At 38.7% G+C, this 18,061-nt stretch overlaps 1 protein-coding gene across 2 annotated transcripts; it reads left to right on the top strand.

Annotated features, from left to right (window-relative positions):
• The first annotated feature begins 707 nt into the window (after window positions 1–707).
• cpeb1a (cytoplasmic polyadenylation element binding protein 1a) lies at window positions 708–18,060 on the top strand. Of its 2 annotated transcripts, XM_084398042.1 has the most exons (12): window positions 708–811; window positions 1,304–1,397; window positions 4,187–4,369; window positions 7,043–7,248; window positions 7,379–7,634; window positions 9,914–10,027; window positions 10,599–10,688; window positions 12,850–12,986; window positions 13,065–13,263; window positions 15,005–15,099; window positions 15,184–15,264; window positions 16,966–18,060. In XM_084398042.1, exons 1-12 carry the CDS (start codon window positions 797–799, stop codon window positions 17,074–17,076), a joined length of 1,581 nt encoding a protein of 526 aa, XP_084254168.1. In that variant the 5' UTR covers window positions 708–796; the 3' UTR covers window positions 17,077–18,060. The 2 variants fall into 2 exon arrangements, with proteins under 2 accessions (XP_084254168.1, XP_084254169.1); XM_084398043.1 differs by lacking the exons at window positions 708–811; window positions 1,304–1,397 and adding an exon at window positions 3,953–4,095.
• Window position 18,061: the final 1 nt, after the last annotated feature.

The raw sequence follows: 18,061 nt of genomic DNA, 5'->3' as shown, positions 1-18,061 counted from the left end.
AACACACACTCAAATGAAGATGTCTACTTTTTATTATGTAACTTTGATGTGAATTATTGTTTATAATGTGGATTGATATTAATGCAGGGTAATTGTCACGCATTTTATTCCAGTTGGTGTATTTATGAAGCGCAATTTCTGTATAGGCCTATTATAGACGAAAAACATAAAGTCTACAAAAATCAATTGAACATTTCCACCATTATTGTCTAGAAAAACAGGAATTCAGTTCATTGAGCACGTGTGACAACATGCCCCAATAGCGGTCACAATGTAGCCTAAAGGGCCTTTCAACCCAATTTAAATAGTAAAACTATTTGAATGTCAAAACAATTAATCGAACGGCCATTTTTATCGGCCATTTCTGAGGACAGAAATTGTTTACAGAATTTATTGTAGGCGGCTAATACATTGTATACACCTATTCCTATGTATATAAGCATTTAAAACGCATGTATTAAACTACTATTAGAGAAAAAACATTTTAGTTACTGCAATAGGCCTATATAACCCTCGTGAGTCGTGACAACTTCCCGTGTGACAACTAGCCCCGACCCCCACTGTATCTTGATAGCTCGTTCTCTGCGCGTGAATGTTCGCAATGTGCGCGTGATGTGCTAATGCTGAGCTCATGCACCTGTTCAACGCAAAATGACTCTCTAACGTGTTCTGGTTTGAATCCTGGTGTGTCGTGCAGCAGCGTTACACTCATTTTGCGTCTGAACTGCAAATTATAAAGTCAAAATTGTCGTGTTTTTGTTTTTGTTTTTGTTTTTAGCTGCATTTAGACGCTCTAATGGATTTCTGCAGGGTAAGAGACATAATCTGTGTATGAAAAAGTCTTAAACTTTCAGTTTCAGTTTTGTATTGGCGCGAATTGCATATCATCATCACATTTGCAGCTTAGCTCTGTATAATAAAAATACTGCAAACATAAAGTAGCCTACACAAATTGAGGCAAACAACAGAGACAATACACAGAGGAATAAAAAAAGATGATGAACATTAATGCATGCAATTTAAAAAAATTAGGAAGATAAATCATATAAACGCACCTAATTGCTGTTTTAAGCAGTGAGCTCATAGCTTTTGAGACACAGACTTCATGTTAATAGTAGGCTAAGTGGAGTTTTTCATACTTTGGTAGGTTCTCGCCTTATTTTTCAGCTGTACGTCCCAGTAATTTCTTGAATTATTTTAGTTAATTAGTTACAAGTAGACTTTAAGGAAATGTTCAGCCATTTTGACAGTTCTGTCACCCATGTTCGCATAGAACAAACTGTCATACTGTTTCTTTTAACAGAGGGTGAAAAATCATCGTCATGCTGCTTATGGAGACCCTGGAGCTCACAGGGCCTTTGGGCTCTTTACAGGGGCCAACCAGCAGAACTTAACAGGTGAGATCCACACACACACACAGATAGGCTACACTAAAGTTAAGACTAAAGGTCCCAGTAAGGACAACATAAAGCGAGTTGTTAACGCTGGTCAATAAAAATACAACTGTTCATTGTGCATGTTAGCTCAGATCCGTTACATAAAATTAATAGACACAACTTTTGTTTTTCATAACTAGATAATGTTGAAATCAGCAATAACTAATATGAATAGATTCTTTGGTAGTATTCTGTTTAGAAATATAGTACTTGCTCGTATTCTGAAACAAGAGTTTTAGACTAGTGTGACTATAGTCAGACTAAAGTCACCCAATATACAAATAGCTATTTAAGAACTGTTTTAGCAAACCTGCAGATGCTGGAATCTAATGCACACTTTTCACTATCCTGATAAGATAAAATCAACTTTTTTTCTAACAATGTGAAAGTGACAGAATTTCACTTTCACATAATGTAGCTTGCAAAAGAAAAATTTATTTTAGAACGGCAATGAATATTGTGTTTAGGTATAGTTAATATATATTTGTGTGTGTATATATATATACAGTGCAATGCATAAGTGAATACACCCATGCTAAAGTTGACTAAAAAGAGGAATAAAAAATCATATTTTGGAAATTGAACTTAATGCCTTAATTAAAAACATTAGGAAAAATCCAACCTTTAAGGACACCAATTTTCTTTGTGAATGAATAATGTATCGTAAATAAATAAATGTTCTCCCTTAAAATACATGGTGCATAAGTGAGTACACCCCTATGTTAAATTCCCATAGAGGCAGGCAGATTTTTATTTTTAAGTATTTAAAAAAAAAAAAAATTAGGATACTATGCATCCTGATAAAGTTCCCTTGGCCTTTGGAATTAAAATAGCCCCACATCATCACATAGCCTTCACCATACCTAGAGATTGGCATGGGGTACTTTCCATAAGATCATCTCTCAATGCAAATCAAACTAGCTATTAGGCTAACTGAAATAAAACCATGCCAATCTCTAGGTATGGTGAAGGCTATGTGATGATGTGGGGCTATTTTAATTCCAAAGGCCAAGGGAACTTTATCAGGATGCATAGTATCCTAAAATCTTTTTTTTTTAAATACTTAAAAATAAAAATCTGCCTGCCTCTATGGGAATTTAACATAGGGGTGTCCAGACTTATGCACCCTGTATTTTAAGGAAGAACATTTATTTATTTACGATACATTATTCATTCACAAAGAAAATTGGTGTCCTTAAAGGTTGGATTTTTCCTAATTTTTTTAATTAAGGCAATAAGTTCAATTTCCAAAATATGATTTTTTATTCCTCTTTTTAGTCAACTTTAGCATGGGTGTATTCACTTATGCATAGCACTGTATATATATATATATATATATATATATATATACACTGTATATAGAGTATACATAGTTTATAAATTATAATTAATAAATTATTGATATATCAGGATGATCTAAATTTGATCTAAAAACTTTTTTTGTTATGTGAACATTAAGGGAAGATTCTATTTAATAATTTTGCAAATATTATGGGAACGCTAATTTTGAATGTTCTCTTGAACGTTCTGAAACAAGTAGTAAAATTAAAAAAACATAATTCGAATGACCAACTAAATCATTTAAGCGAGAAAAAAAAAAAAAAAGATGTATAATAATGTTTTTGTGCTGATGTTTTGAGAACATTTTTAAAGACTTGGGTTGGGTTGCACCAGCCATTCGTACATTCTTACTTAAATTAGACCGTAATGTCCACATTTATAGAAAAAAAAAAGAAAAGATTTATTATGAATGATTTTATATGATATATACAACACTGACCGATGAACACAAGGACGTGCTCGCGTGTTGAAGAGCTGCTAACAAAGTCATCTATTTACATAATGTTCTCTCTCTTAAAATAAAAGCGAGTGTAAATCTCATTATCATGTAGATATATTGAAGAATGTCTGTAACCAGACAGCTGATGGACCCCATTGACTTCCATAGTAGGGAAAAAACATGTTATAGAAGTCAATGGGGTCCATCACCTGTTCAAAATGTCTTATTTTGTGTTCAGCAGAAGAAAAAAATTCATACAGGGTGAGTAAATGATGACAGAATTGTAATTTTTAAGCGACCTATTCCTTTAATCGTGCAACGCCCAAAAAATATAGTAGTGTGTAAGTTAAAACTTAGTGCGCATTTTACGTCTAAACTAGGCTAAGTTGTAACTTACGCACAGCCGGTGCAACAGGCCCCTGATAACTGATTAACGTTACTGGACGAACATTCGTTCATAACTTATGAGAACCTTGCCATAAGTTCTGATATGTTTCATGTTAGCTGGGAACGCCCCTTTAGTCCAACTCTAGGGTGTGTCTGGTACAGCCTGGGTTCAGCAGTGTGTGTGTGAAGTCAAATGAGCTGAATCATAGTGATCATTGAAGCCCTGCCCCCTTCTGTCTGTCTCTCTGCTGAGTCAGGCCATGAACGGGAGACGGGCCAGAGAGACAGACAGAACACGTGATTCTCACACACACACACACACAGGGACGGGAGGTGGTGAGGCTGTTCTGGCAGACCGAGTGTGTGTGTGATGGAGTGAGCATGGTTTTAGCACTAGCAGCAGTGTGTGAGGTTTCAGTGGGGCGGTCACATGTTTAACAGGTCAGTGATGAACACACAGCGGTATAATGACCTCCACTGGACCAACGGCAGGTCGGTATGGGAAACGAGGTTCGGTTGTGTGTCTTTGTGCCTCTGTAACTCTCTCTCTCTCTCTCTCTCTCTCTCACACACACACACATAGATGGTTCGGGCTCAGGCTGCTCTCCGCTGGTTAGCAGAATGCTGTTCTCTCCAGAGCAGCAGGATCCCGTGGCTGTCATGCCCAGCGTTGATGAGCTCAGTCTGGGCCTGTTGTCTCTGAGCCTCCCCTGCTGGACCCAGAAGCCCTGGAGCCGCCCTGATCCCCAGCGCTCGACCCAGCCCGGTGAGTGAACCTGAGTGTTAAACGTGATGTTTACAGTTGTGTATGGCCGCTCCTATCTGGCTGTTCAAGCTAGTTTCAGACACTTTGTGAGTTTGTGAGTGAATTGCCAAAAAATCTGTGCGTTTTTCTTGATTATCTGAGAATATATGATATATAAACAAAATAAATGATATAAATAATAACATAGACTATATTTTATAATACAAATAGTACAAAATTGTGTCAAGATAATAAGACTTGACGTCAGAGAATATATCTATATTTTTATATAAGTATAAGCCTTATTTATAAATTTAAATTTAACAACACTAACTGAGATTTATGCATGTATATATATATATATAGTTAATTTAAATGCACATTACATTATAAATGATCTATATATTATTCCATATATATATAGTAGCTATATATTTTTTATTTTATTTTTTTAGCATAAATCTCTCTCAGCATTGTTACATTTAAATGGAAAAAACATGTAATTGTTTAACACTTTTTAAGGATTTTCAGTTGGATTTTTTTAATTTTTTTTGCAGTGTGTGTGTTAAAAGATTGTTCTGGAAGGTCTGAGCTGTAGTGGTGTCTCATATCTTGATTTCTCTCTCATGACTAATCATTTTCACACCGATCACCGAGGACAGACCGCTGGATTCATCAGCGTTGGGATGCGTTTCATTTGGACTTTCCCTATAGCTTCCCTATCTCAGATTACAAGCGTAAATGAGTGCGTCCATCCGTGTTTTAAATGAAAGCCATGATGTGCCTTAGGTTTGTTCTGACCCAAATCCTGTAAAAGAGGGACACACACACACACACACACACACACACACACACACACACACACACCAAGCTCGTTTCTGCTGTCTCATCCAGCACTTCTCCCATTCATTCAGTCTTTTCACAGGAATAGAGATAACAGTGTTATTTTTGTGCTGCTATTTGCAGCAGACATAAATGCTCAAATAAAAAACACGTCACCCACCCTGTCTGCCATCTTTTGGAAAAAAACAGGTAGTCCAACCCTAAACTCACAGCACTGGTTGAGCCAGAAGTTGGCCAATTTCTAAAATATAGCTATTAATGCTCATTATATGCTATTATTTCAAGAGCTTAAAATAATTTTGGTAACACTTTAGTTTAGGGTCCAATTCTCACTATTAACTAGTTGCTTATTAGCATGCATATTACTAGGTTATTGGCTGCTTATTAATACCTATTAATATCTTATCCTTTAATTCTACCAATACCTAAACTTAACTACTTTAGTATTAATAAGCAGTAATTAGGAGATTATTAAGGCAAAAGTCGTAGTTAAAGGGATAGTTCACCCAAAAATGAAAATTCTGTCATCATTTACTCTTCCTCAAGTTGTTCCAAACCTGTATGACTTTCTTTCTTCTGCTGAACACAAAAGAAGATATTTTGAAGAAAGTCGGTAACCAAACGACTGATGGACCCCATTGACTTCCATAGTAGGAAAAAAAAATACTATGGATGTCAATGGAGACCAGCAACTGTTTGGTTACCGACTTTCTTATCTTCTTTTGTGTTCAGCAGAAGAAAGGAAATCATACAGGTTTGGAACAACTTGAGGGAGAGTAAATGATGACAGAATTTTCATTTTTGGGTGAACTATCCCTTTAATAGTTAATTGGACCCTAATCTAAATTGTGACCATAATTTTTATTTTAATATCTATATTTATTCCTGTGATCAAAGCTGAACTTTCAGCATTACTCCAGTCTTCAGGGTCACATGATCCTTCAGAAATCATTCTAATATGATGATTTGCATTTCTCATTATTTTCAATGTTAAAAACAGTTGTGGTGCTTCATATTTTTGTGGAAACAGTGATACATTTACATATTTGCTCGATAGAAAGTTCAAAAGAGCGGCATTTATTTAAAATAGAAATGTTTTGTAATATTATAAATGTCTTTAGTGTCACTTTTGAATAATTTTTTTTAACGTTTTAAAGTGGGGTAAAGTTAAATATTTTACATTTCTAAACACATTTTCATCATTTTGCCCAGTTATTGTTTTCCGCTAAAATGATATGCCACTTAAAGGTGCTCTGAGCGATGTTGGGTGACGTCACTTCTAGTTGACGTTCGAAGTATTGTCAAACAAAACGGAGGCTAGCTCGACCCTCCCTCCCTCCTCCTCATCCCTCCCCCTCCCTTCCTTCCGTGCGTTCCTTCTCCTTTTCCCTCTTCTTTGCTATTTGTTCATCGGAACGTCGTCTCTTTGGTCGTGTGTCGGCCATATCAAAATTCAAGAGAATATAATTCTAACGTTAGTCGTTGTCGTTGTCTAGGACATCTCTCCTCTAGCTAACTTCCCTCTTCATGCTTCTCTCTCCTTCATGTGCACGCGCACTAACCCCCCAACCCCCAAATCACTCTTGTCGGTTATTGGCTGGAACACTGTTTGTTATGTTTCGTGGTCCAGGCTGGGCCAGTTTGTTTTTGTTGTCGTTAGTGGAGCCTGGGCTGTCTACAGAGACTGTGTTTTTTTACAGTGTGTTCAGGGGACAGGCAGCTAGCGGATAGTGAGGAGATGTTTGCTGTATGTGACAAAAAATGTTTCAGCCTAAAAAACGTGACATCGCTTTAAGAAATTAAAGTTGCTGTCAGTGACTGACATTTTTAATGACATATTCTCTCCCGCAGCATTTAATCTGTTTGGTGCTTCACGAGGCGATGATCCGGTTCAGCCGCTGGCTTTCCAGGCCCACGATTCTGCAGCCAGAGCGGATCCACTGGAGCGCTTCTCTAGTCTGATACCAGTGCTGGAGCCTCACTCTCTGCTGCACTCTGGATCCAGCAGTCCCGTCAACTCCGAGAACAGCGTGTTCTCTTCAGGATCCGAACACCTGGTGAGCAACAACATTCCGATCGGATACGGAACTCAAAAGAGTGCAGTGGAACCTTTCACAGATTCCGTTCTCCACAGTGTCAGTTTTTCAGTAGTTATAGTGCGGTTATTAGTGTGTCCGTCTCCATCAGGCCTCTCTCAGAGTTTCCACCCCGTCGCCCCTGGTGCTGCCTGAACTGCAGGCGGAGGGTGAGAAACTGGACGCAGTTGCCCGTTTGGAGCAGAACCCACTAACCACCTTCACGAACGCTCCCAGTGCTCAGGCTGAAGGGTCAGTGTTTGGGTGCTGGTCCACAGGTCCCTTCTGGCCCGGCTGGGACACTTTGAGCCTGAACAAACCCTCGTTCTGCATCGAGAGAGAGGCCAAACTTCATAAACAAGCTGCAGGTACAGTTACAATAGCCAGCTATGCTAAACTATTAGATTCAATAAGCATGATGACACTCAATGTAACTTAATTCATTAATTTTGCAACATTAACAATAAACAATGAATATTGTATAAAGCGCTATTTAAATGTGACGTTTAAAAAAAGAGAGAAAAAAAAAGCTCAATGGAACAGATATTTTGAGGTGCATTTTTAGTTTATTTATTTTGTAAAATGCCATATCAAATTAACCCTATATAAAGCCTATTATTGTATCATATTTGATTAGCAAATTTCTAAGGCCTTAAAATGATCAAAACTGCTGAAAACCTGTTGCACACAATCTACTACATGCCTTCTGTCGTCTGATTGAAAAGGCCTTTTATTGTAATTGTAAGCGTTCAACTTCAGGTCTTGGTTCACATGTATTTTTTGTTGTGAAATCTTTGCTGATTAAAAAAAAAAAAAAGTAGAAGAAGAAGAAGTAAAAGTGAAAATAACTTTTATATTGTTAGTAATATTGTGTTGTACACAATCACTGTACATGAAAACTACAGAGATTTGATCATAAAACTAAGCAATTAAATCAACTTACTAAGACATTATTTGGCAGATAGAGTAACAACAGATATTTATATGCTTTTTTTATGCAAGTAGTCTGTTATAAAGATCTGATTGATTTACATTACAAGCATTTCATCATACTTTTTGGACATATCCACAACTTTCCTGCGAGTCTTAATGGGCGTCGCCATGACACTCGATACTTCCTGTTGCCGGTATCTCAGTTCCGGTTTAGCGTAACGCTCAATGAAGCTTGCACACAAGGGATACTTGCGTCGCGGTACAAACGGGTGAAACTGATTACTGACAAGTAGTAATGCTGACAGATAAGCAATGGCTCCTTGTGGCTCAACGTGTACCGTTGTCAGGTGCACAAACAACACGCGAAAACTGAAGGATTTTATGAATGGGAGTTGTTTCCAACATAAACGGACCCTCTACGCAGAAAGAGTGTTTCTTGTAACTCTACTTAGAAAAAACTGCAGTACAACTGTATATATTTTTAAGTGGTATGTTTATTGTTTTCAATAATGTGAAAATTAATTCGAGAATTAACTTGAATGTGCAGCAATTTGTACAAATAGAGAGTATGTAGGCCTACTATATTTGTTGTAGCCATTAAATAAGAGCATTTAGTTTCATATTTGTTCAAATATTATAATGTAATTTTTTCCATCTATGTTGATTATGAAAAGTGAACACCATGATCATCTTCATCTTTGCAGCAGACACTGACAGAAAACACTAGTTTATTAATAAAAATCAATGCACGCGTGTCACTGGATTTACAAATGCACATCTTGCTTATTGCACGCACACTCGGCACACATTTGATGTCGAAATAACGAGATATTGTGTTGAAATAACATTATTAATAATAAATCTTTAATAATATTTGATTGAATGCCGAATGTTGTGCTTGTTCAATTTAATAAAATTAATACTTTAATTGTGATCATTAAAATAATTGAATATTAAATATTAAGTGGCCAATTTTTGCTCATTTATTAAAAGTATTTATATATATATTATATATAGCACCCCCTCAGCACACGTTAAAAAATTATCTGGCGCCGCCCCTGGTTATAACCATAGGTTATAACAGCCCACGTATTAAAAATGATTGGGTCTAAATTGGGCTCGGCTCATGTGTCGGGCCGGGCTCGGACACAACGGGCTCAGGTAGGGTCGGGCTTGATTTTTTGGGCCCAATCTAAGCTCTACTCATTATCCAAGCAAATTGTTTGGGCTTGTTGAGGCTCTCTGTTAGCGGTATCTTCAGGATAACGTAAACCGGAAGTTCGTTACCGGCTTGTTCTACGTTGCCATAGCGATCACGGGAAAGGTCAGAGTTCGGGAAAGTCGTGGATAAATAAGCAACTACATTAAAAGCATATTTTTGCTCAGTTTGAGCCTCTGAATAAAATTGAGCTGTTTTTTCCTCCTCAAGAATGAGAGCTATATTCTCACTAGATCATAAAGTCCTGATGTATCAAATATGGTACTAAAAAAAAAAAACATATGCAAACTTTTTTTAGATTACTTTATATTTTGTCTTAATCTTAATTAAAGTGTTCCATTAAATTTTTTTTTTTTAAAGTATTTCATGTCAACTGTTACAGGGTTAAAATGGTTAAACATTAAAATGCATCTTAAAACTCTTGCATTTAGTTGCTGCACTCTGTCCAGTTGTTACTGATATTGTTGTGACTTTATGATTGACTGCGTCTCATAGCCGTGAATGAAGCCACTTACACCTGGGAAGGGCAACTTCCTCCACGCCACTACAAAAACCCCGTTTACTCCTGTAAAGTGTTCCTGGGAGGTGTGCCATGGGACATCACAGAGGGTGAGCTGACAAACACACATTTGAGATGGAGATTGTTATTCGGTATCATGCGTCACATCAGAGGATGGTGATGAGGAAGAAAGGAGATGGATACATTTTGAGCCCTTTTATTAAAAGGGTCATGACATGGATTTTTTATTATTATTTTAATATGTTCCTTGAGGTTCACTTATAAATGTTAATTAAAAATAAAATAAAAATTTCAACCTTCATTCTGATTTCTCATGTCTTGACCCCTTTAACAAAAACCAAAAACAAAGAAGGTAATACAAATATAAACTCAACATTTGGAGAAAACGTAACCACTTACTTGGTCAGTAGCTCAAAGACAACACATGACACTGAACTGCAAACTGAGGAGGGTTAAATACACAGGATAAAGAGGGGTAAAACAAGGCACAGGTGGGGACTAATCAGTCAACCAATGAGTAACCATAGAAAAAAAACTAGAAATGGGAACAAAGGAAACAGGATCAAAAACAAAGTGGTGCAAACTACAAAGTCCATGAAAACAGAACTGAACTGAACACAAATGATTTGTGAATGACACATTTTTTCTCTCTCTTTGTAGCGAGTCTGTTGAACACATTTAGTGTGTTTGGTCCATTGAAAGTCGAGTGGCCTGGTAAAGATGGAAAACACCCACGCTGTCCTCCTCAAGGTAACAACTCCGGATCTACAATTCAACAACATCTATCTAACATTAATACATTTAAAATTAGATTTTTATAATATGTGACCCGTCACGGAAACCAGGGACACAAGTCGGCAGCACAACTTTCGAGCAAAATGAGAAAGAAGCGTTTTTTTTTTGCAGAATCTGTTAGTTGAGATCACGAAGAAGCCTCTCCATGTTTGAGATAGCAGTATTGGTATATTTAAAAGCGTACATTTTGAGTTTGAAATCGGCTTGTTTTTCGGAGATTCTAGCACGCAGTAGGGGCGTGTCATTGTCGGTGTGTATTTCCATACTGAATAAGCCGGCGTGGCTACTTATTATGCAGCGCTCTGGCCGGCTCTATCTGATTTCAAAATTCAATGAACATGGACGCCAATAACATTACGATGTCCAGCAATCGATTTAAATAGTAGGTTACATGGGGTTTAATTTGTCGTTTAATGAGATGTAGCCTAATACTTGTTGTCAGTGCCAATACATAGATCCGCCTTTATGATTAACGTGTATATGAATGGTACAGTGGTAGAGCTTTCGCCAGCCGTGTCAGAGGTTGAGAGTTCGAATCCGCCCTTGTATGGATTTTTTTTTTTTTTTCTCGTATAGTTTTTTTTCTCTCATCAAAACGATTATGTTCATCAGTGGTTGTATATCAAGCAGGGACATGCAAACGTTTGAATTATTTTGTTATTTCAACAGAACGAATAGAGAGTATCCGACCGCAACGCAACGGATTGAAGCGAGCGTCGAGTGAAGACAATGCAGTGTGTGCGCGAGCCACACGAGTAAACACTGTATCTGCGCCGCGGCAACGAGCACTTTGATCACTTGATTAAAAAAAACAACAACACACATTTCAGCGCTAGTATCTTATTTAAAAAACGAACGAAATGAATGCTCTGCCAGTTAACTGGAAATGTTTTATTTAGAGAATTTGTAGAATTGGTACATTCAGGGGGAGGGGGAGACGGGGGAGCTTTACAGGGGGTATGACTTATCTAAATGAGATGTAAATGAGCCCTATTGTCATTCCCAGAAGGGCGAGAACTTGCCAATCTTTAGAAGCAGATTTCTACCATTTCAGTTTTTTTTGAGTGCCTACCTTCAAATGGCCACAACTTCTCCAAATATTATCAGATTTACATGTGTTACACATCATTGGAAAGCTTGAATACTACACTTTCAGAATATGTGAATAACTCAAAATGCCCCAGAACCGACTTGTGTCCCTACTTTCCGTGACTGGTCACATATTCTAACGTACATATTTTTTCATTATCCATAGTTATGTAATTTTGAATATATTTATGAATATATTGATACATTTTAACATTTATATATATTTTTTTAAAGTTTCCAGGATCAAAAGTTATCAAATTATTTTTGATAATTTTCACAAAAGTTTCATGGCCCCCAGAATATTTTGTTGTATGAATATCTGAACATCCATCAGTCCCTCTGTTAAAAAAAAAAGAAGTTTTATTCCAGCTTCATGCATTTTTTTTTTGAACCATCACTTGAATGTGGGTATGTTTCATAAATAAAGCAACATTTTGATCAAAAAGTTGAGGAAATCACGTTTTTGTCAAAGACTACATCCAGATGGGATTCAGAACGATGATCAAATCATAGATGGAGTAGATCGAGTCCATCAACACCCCAAAGCTTCACAGTCCTATAGCTCGCCCTGGGTCGACTTTTCATTCAGTAACATTAGGCAGTTTTGATTTATATGTTGTTTAATGTTGATGTTTACGTTATTTTACATATGCATCTGCTTACATATGATATCCCTTGTTTTGATCTGGAGATTCTCTACTCTTTCAGAAGATGTGTAATAGCGCCCTCTACCGTAAACAAGGAAAGCCGAAAAAATGTCGTCAATGGCGGGGAAAGAGTTATATATTTGTATTAATATTTGTACCTGGTTCTTTGTGTTTTTTTTTTACTTCCACGAATCATAAGTTCCTTTTATAAACAAAAATGATTAAATTAATAGAAAATGCTTCAGAGGTTGTAAATGCAATGAAAAATACATGTTTATTGTGATTAATAAATTACCACACAAGCAATAAGTGTCAAACATAATACATAAAAAAACACATATATACATATTTTTGTGTTACAAGCGATTGTGTTTGTGTAGGTTATGTGTACCTGCTGTTTGACTGGGAGAAGTCAGTGAAGATGCTCCTGCAGGCCTGTACTCAACACCGCCTGCAGTCTGACGATTATCTCGAGTTCTTCTACAAACTGTCCAGCAGGCGGATCCACAGCAAAGATGTGAGAATATCATGCACTTAAACACACTGTTTTTGCCCCCTGGCCTCTGACCCCGCTCTCTCACTTCTTCTACTGCAGGTGCAGGTCATCCCGTGGGTGATCTCGGACAGCAATTTCGTCCGTTGTCCCTCCCAGCGTCTCTGCCGCAACAGGACCGTGTTCGTGGGCGCTCTGCACGGGATGCTGAATGCAGAAGGCCTGGCCCACATCATGGACGATCTCTTCGGAGGGGTCACGTACGCAGGCATCGACACAGACAAGCACAAATATCCCATAGGTTTGTGCACGCTTCTTTCATTTATATTAATTGGTGGTGTGTGTCACACTTGGCAGGTTTGGTTAGAATAAAATAAACTCTAGCGTGATTGCTCTGTTAGTGCGGTTCATTTGAATAAGTGTGAATGCTGCCATCTGAACCCTGGTGTGCACCAAACAAGCGGATCAAGAGTCCTGAAAAGATGGGTCTCTGTCTGCTAACAAACGAACTCTGGTTTGGTTTGAATGATATATGAACGCAACACGGACCAAAGACATCTAAACAAGCTAAAAACAGGACCATAAAAAGGACAGATTGCTCAAGCATACATGGTTCATTCATCACATGAACTACGTTGCCCAGTAGAGCGTTTCCATTACAGATTTGCGCAAAACTTTTTTTTTTCTTCTAAATGTCGACAAAAAAACTATTGCGAAATGACGCCGTTTCCATTAACCGATGTTATGCAACTACAATGTAATTTTTTCCTCTTGCGATAAGTCAATAAAAAAGTCATAGCAACGGACGTTAGTAGCTTAATGTATATCTCAGCTACTGCACTGGCCATTATTATTAATCGAAGGAGACGTATGTGTGTTATCCAATCATTAATGACTAGGAAAGACCCTTATACTTGAGAGCGGCACATATGAGGTGTTTCTGGGTGTTTCTCACTCATTTCTGCTTCGAGGTCTTGATTGTGGCATTTCTTTGAGGTTTAGAATCCATTATTCCTGTAATTCTTCTGTCTTTTATGAATTTAATAAAGAACTCTGTCTCGTATTCTGTCCAAACATACAGCGGCATCTACGTCAGGTGACCTGTAAATGCGCAAAAACTGTTTCCATTGCAGTTTTGCGAAATATTTATTTTTCAAATTGCTTGAAAAACCACCTCATGCGAGCGTAAAACTTTTTTGCGATAAATGGGAGTTTTTGCGAAATTTACGTGTTTCCATTGGGCGTATTTTCAATTCGCAATTTAAATTTGCGCAGTTTGAAGGGTAATGGAAACGCGGCTAGTGTCTTTTTGCTGTAGATCTTCGTTTGTGTGTGTGACGGAGGGATTCCTGATGCTGTTTTGACTCCTTTACACATTTTCTAAACTCTTCATGAGTTGTCAGTTGGTAGAAAACACACCACCATATGAAGGCACTTATAATGAGCACGTTTATCCCAAGCAAACAGCTTTGTTTTGGATGTTCGGTAAGTTCTGTCGCAAAATATACGTCATAAAAGCCATTGGTTTTGTTTTGTATCTTAAGGTTTGTTGTTGAAAATGACAGTGTGAACACCAAGTGAACCAGGACTAGATGTATCATTTTCTTTTTTGGTGTGGTCCAAAAAGAGAACCAAACTACACACACCCTAAAGGCCCATTCACACCAAGAGTGATAACTATAACTATATTGGCGTCCACACCAACGCACGATATCATTCTGTTTATTCTAAGCGTGCGCTGCAGTTTTGAAGTCTTCCGCTTTAAATGCTTGAGCTCTTTAAAGCAGGATGGATTCTGATTGGCTGTCAATGTTTTTATTGTTCATTAGTTGGAAAAAAATCATTCTGGAAATGATTTGATATCTTTCATCTGTGCCGTTATCGTTATTGTTGTGATGTGAACTCTGCTATTCTTTTATATTTAGAACGATTTTTAGAACTACATCTTTATCATTATCGTTATAGATATTGTCCTTGGTGTGAATGGCCCTTAAAAATATTTCTACTCCCATAGAGTGAATGTGTTGCATTTGTTCGTCTAGGTTCTGGACGAGTGACATTTAGGAGCCAGAGGAGCTACTTGAAAGCCGTGACTGGGGCGTTTGTGCAGATAAAAACATGCAAGTTTACCAAGAAGGTACAGAAGAGCAGGACTCGAATATACAGCCTCAAAGATCATCCCCTGTATCTTTACCTCACTCTCTTTCTGTTCCCTCTGTAGATCCAGATTGACCCGTATCTGGATGACTCCATGTGCCAAATATGTAACAGTCAGCCCGGCCCGTTCTTCTGTAGGGCCCAGGTATGAACACTGTAAAGCATCATATCAAGAGTTACAGCTCAGGTCACTTTGTTTCAGCATGATTCTGCCCTTTGAAGGTGTAGTAAGTGATTTCTGAGAAACGCTGTTGAAAGTGGATCACTCCGAGTACAACACGCTTGTAGCCAATCAGCAGTAGGGGGTGTGTCCACTCATGATGGGGGAGAGAGAGTGAGCCAATCAGCAGTAGGGGGTGTGTCCACTCATGATGGGGAGGAGAGAGAGAGGGCCAATCAGCAGTAGGGGGTGTGTTCACTCATGATAGGGGGAGAGAGAGAGAGAGGGCCAATCAACAGTAGGGGGCTTGTCCATTTATGATGTGGGAGGAGAGAGAGTGGGCCAATCAGCAGTAGGGGGTGTGTCCACTCATGATAGGGGCAAGAGAGAGAGAGTGGGCCAATCAGCAGTAGGGGGCGTGTCCACTCATGATGGGGGGAGAAAGAGTGGGGGAATCAGCAGTAGGGGGCGTGTCCACTCATGATGGGGGGAGAGAGAGTGGGCCAATCAGCAGTAGGGGGCGTGTCCACTCATGATGGGGGAGAGAGAGTGAGCCAATCAGCAGTAGGGGGCGTGTCCACTCATGATAGGGGGGAGAGAATCGGGCCAATCACCAGTAGGAGGTATGTCCACTCATGATAGGGGGGAGAGAGAGTGAGCCAATCAGCAGTAGGGGGCGTGTCCACTCATGATAGGGGGGAGAGTGAGCCAATCAGCAGCAGGGGGCGTGTCCACTCATGACAGGGGGGAGAGAGAGTGAGCCAATCAGCAGTAGGGGGCGTGTCCACTCATGATGGGGGGGAGAGAGAGTGAGCCAATCAGCAGTAGGGGTGTCCACTTAGGCTTTAGGACCCGCGTTAATTTTAGAAAAAATTTTCAGCTCTGGAGAGACTGAAGCTGTTAGGCCTATAAAACGGTGTTTGGTGTTTTTAGCCCCCAACGGTGCCTTCCAGGCAGCGAGGGGATGGGTAGGTTTAAGGTTGAGGTTGGGGTTAGCTGCCTGGAAGGCGCCATTGGGGGCTAAAAACACCATCGAGCCTAAAAAACCTGTGGTTGTGTTGTTTCTGCTCCATTCGTGAGTAACATTGGTTTTGCTGTTTCACAGAACCAAGATATGCTGTTGTAATGTTAGCTACAGTAACAGGACAGTTTTGAGTGTCATTGTTTATCTGGAGCTGCTGGAGACTGCCAACAAACTGAATGTTAATTTTTTGTTCTTCCTTGACGTTCATTCATCATCTTCACTTTATTTTTCGCAAAGCATTATTTTGCTTCGCTTCAGCTATGATAAAGCACCCACCCTTGCATTGAGTGTTTGTGAAGGGAGGGGTGTGTTTGTTTGGGTTGATTTCAGATATCAACTGTTTCTCAGGAATCACTTACTGCACCTTTAAGTCTCTTTTCACATTGTGTTATTTTACTGTACATTTGCATTATCAACGTGGCAGTGAACATGAACAATTTTTAAACATTGTTTGTTCAAGGTTTTAATGTATTTCTTTATTGTGGCCATGCTTCTAATAAGTAGGGCTGTGAATCTTTGGGTTGACAGCGAATTGATTCGATTATTGATTCACTGGGTTAAGTTGAAATTTGATATATACAAAGCACCTAACAAACCACACTCTTTACGTATTGCACTTATATGTATATTTCTTCAACTCTTCTTCTTTTTTTTTTTTTCAGGCTTGTTTTAAATACCACTGTCGGTCATGCTGGCATTGGCGTCACTCTCTGGATGTTTTGAGTAGCCATCAGCCACTCATGCGCAACCAGAAGGGCCTGAACCCCCACTAAACCCAGCGTCAGTCAGCGTCAGCGGCGTGGGGAAGAGTCCGGACTGAGTTCACTGTTTCTTGAAAGGATGTTGGTGTGAGTCTGGGCGGAAACAGGGGAGACACACTTGAGGAGGTTATTGCGTTGTATTGCACTGCTCTCGTTCATTAAGGCTCTATGCACACTAAAGGGTTCGTTGATGCTGAGCCACTTGCACAGTTAACCAGACAGCCATCGCCATGGATATCTGATTTTAAGAGTTGTATTTTAAATTTTGCATGAACAGAATATTAGTTTCTCGCAGTTTTGACCCTCTGCAGGCAAATGCCAGTCGGTGCCTTCGGCTTCTTTTTTGTTACCAGCTTTTCCAGACCTTTTTTTTTTATTATTATTATTGGCTGGTTAGCTGGTGATTTTTAGAGTTTTTTTTTTTTTTTTTTTTTAAACAGATTTTTAAGTTGGGCTGTCTCAGTGTCTTTTCCTTTTGGGCCTTTTTATTTTGTTTTTTTAACACTATTAAATGGTTGATGAGCATCTTGGCTTGTAAAATGCTCCAGGAAGTGACATCACAGCTGGCTGATGCTGTTGCTTAGCAACCACCCCGCCGCACCCCGTCAACCATCCATCAGATTGAATACAACTCTTGTTAGCAACTCTGGATGTTACTCTGACCTCTGTGCTGTACATAGTTTTTATCAAATCGTAGCACTTTTTTAAACATGACACTAGGGAAACGTTTGCCAGTGGTTTTAAATTTGTTTGTTAGAGCAGATCGAAGTGAAATCCTCGCATTGAGTTTTGTATTTTGCTTTAAACACTCCTAACCTTAGTTCAGTAAATCTGCACCGCTCTGGTTTCTCGCTGTGCCAAAGAGCATCATCTCTTCCTTGTTGCCTTTTGCAGCCGCTTTTTAGATTTTCAAAGTCTCTACCTCATTACTCTGCAAGTATTGCCATGGTTATTTACAAATGTTCAGATTGGACAAAATAAAGTTGTTGAAGCATCA

Source organism: Rutilus rutilus, assembly GCF_951802725.1.
Source record: "Rutilus rutilus genome assembly, chromosome: 23".
Taxonomy (NCBI): Eukaryota; Metazoa; Chordata; class Actinopteri; order Cypriniformes; family Leuciscidae; genus Rutilus; species Rutilus rutilus.
Note: the sequence above shows the minus strand (reverse complement) of the source record. Positions and strands in the feature narration are given on the sequence as shown.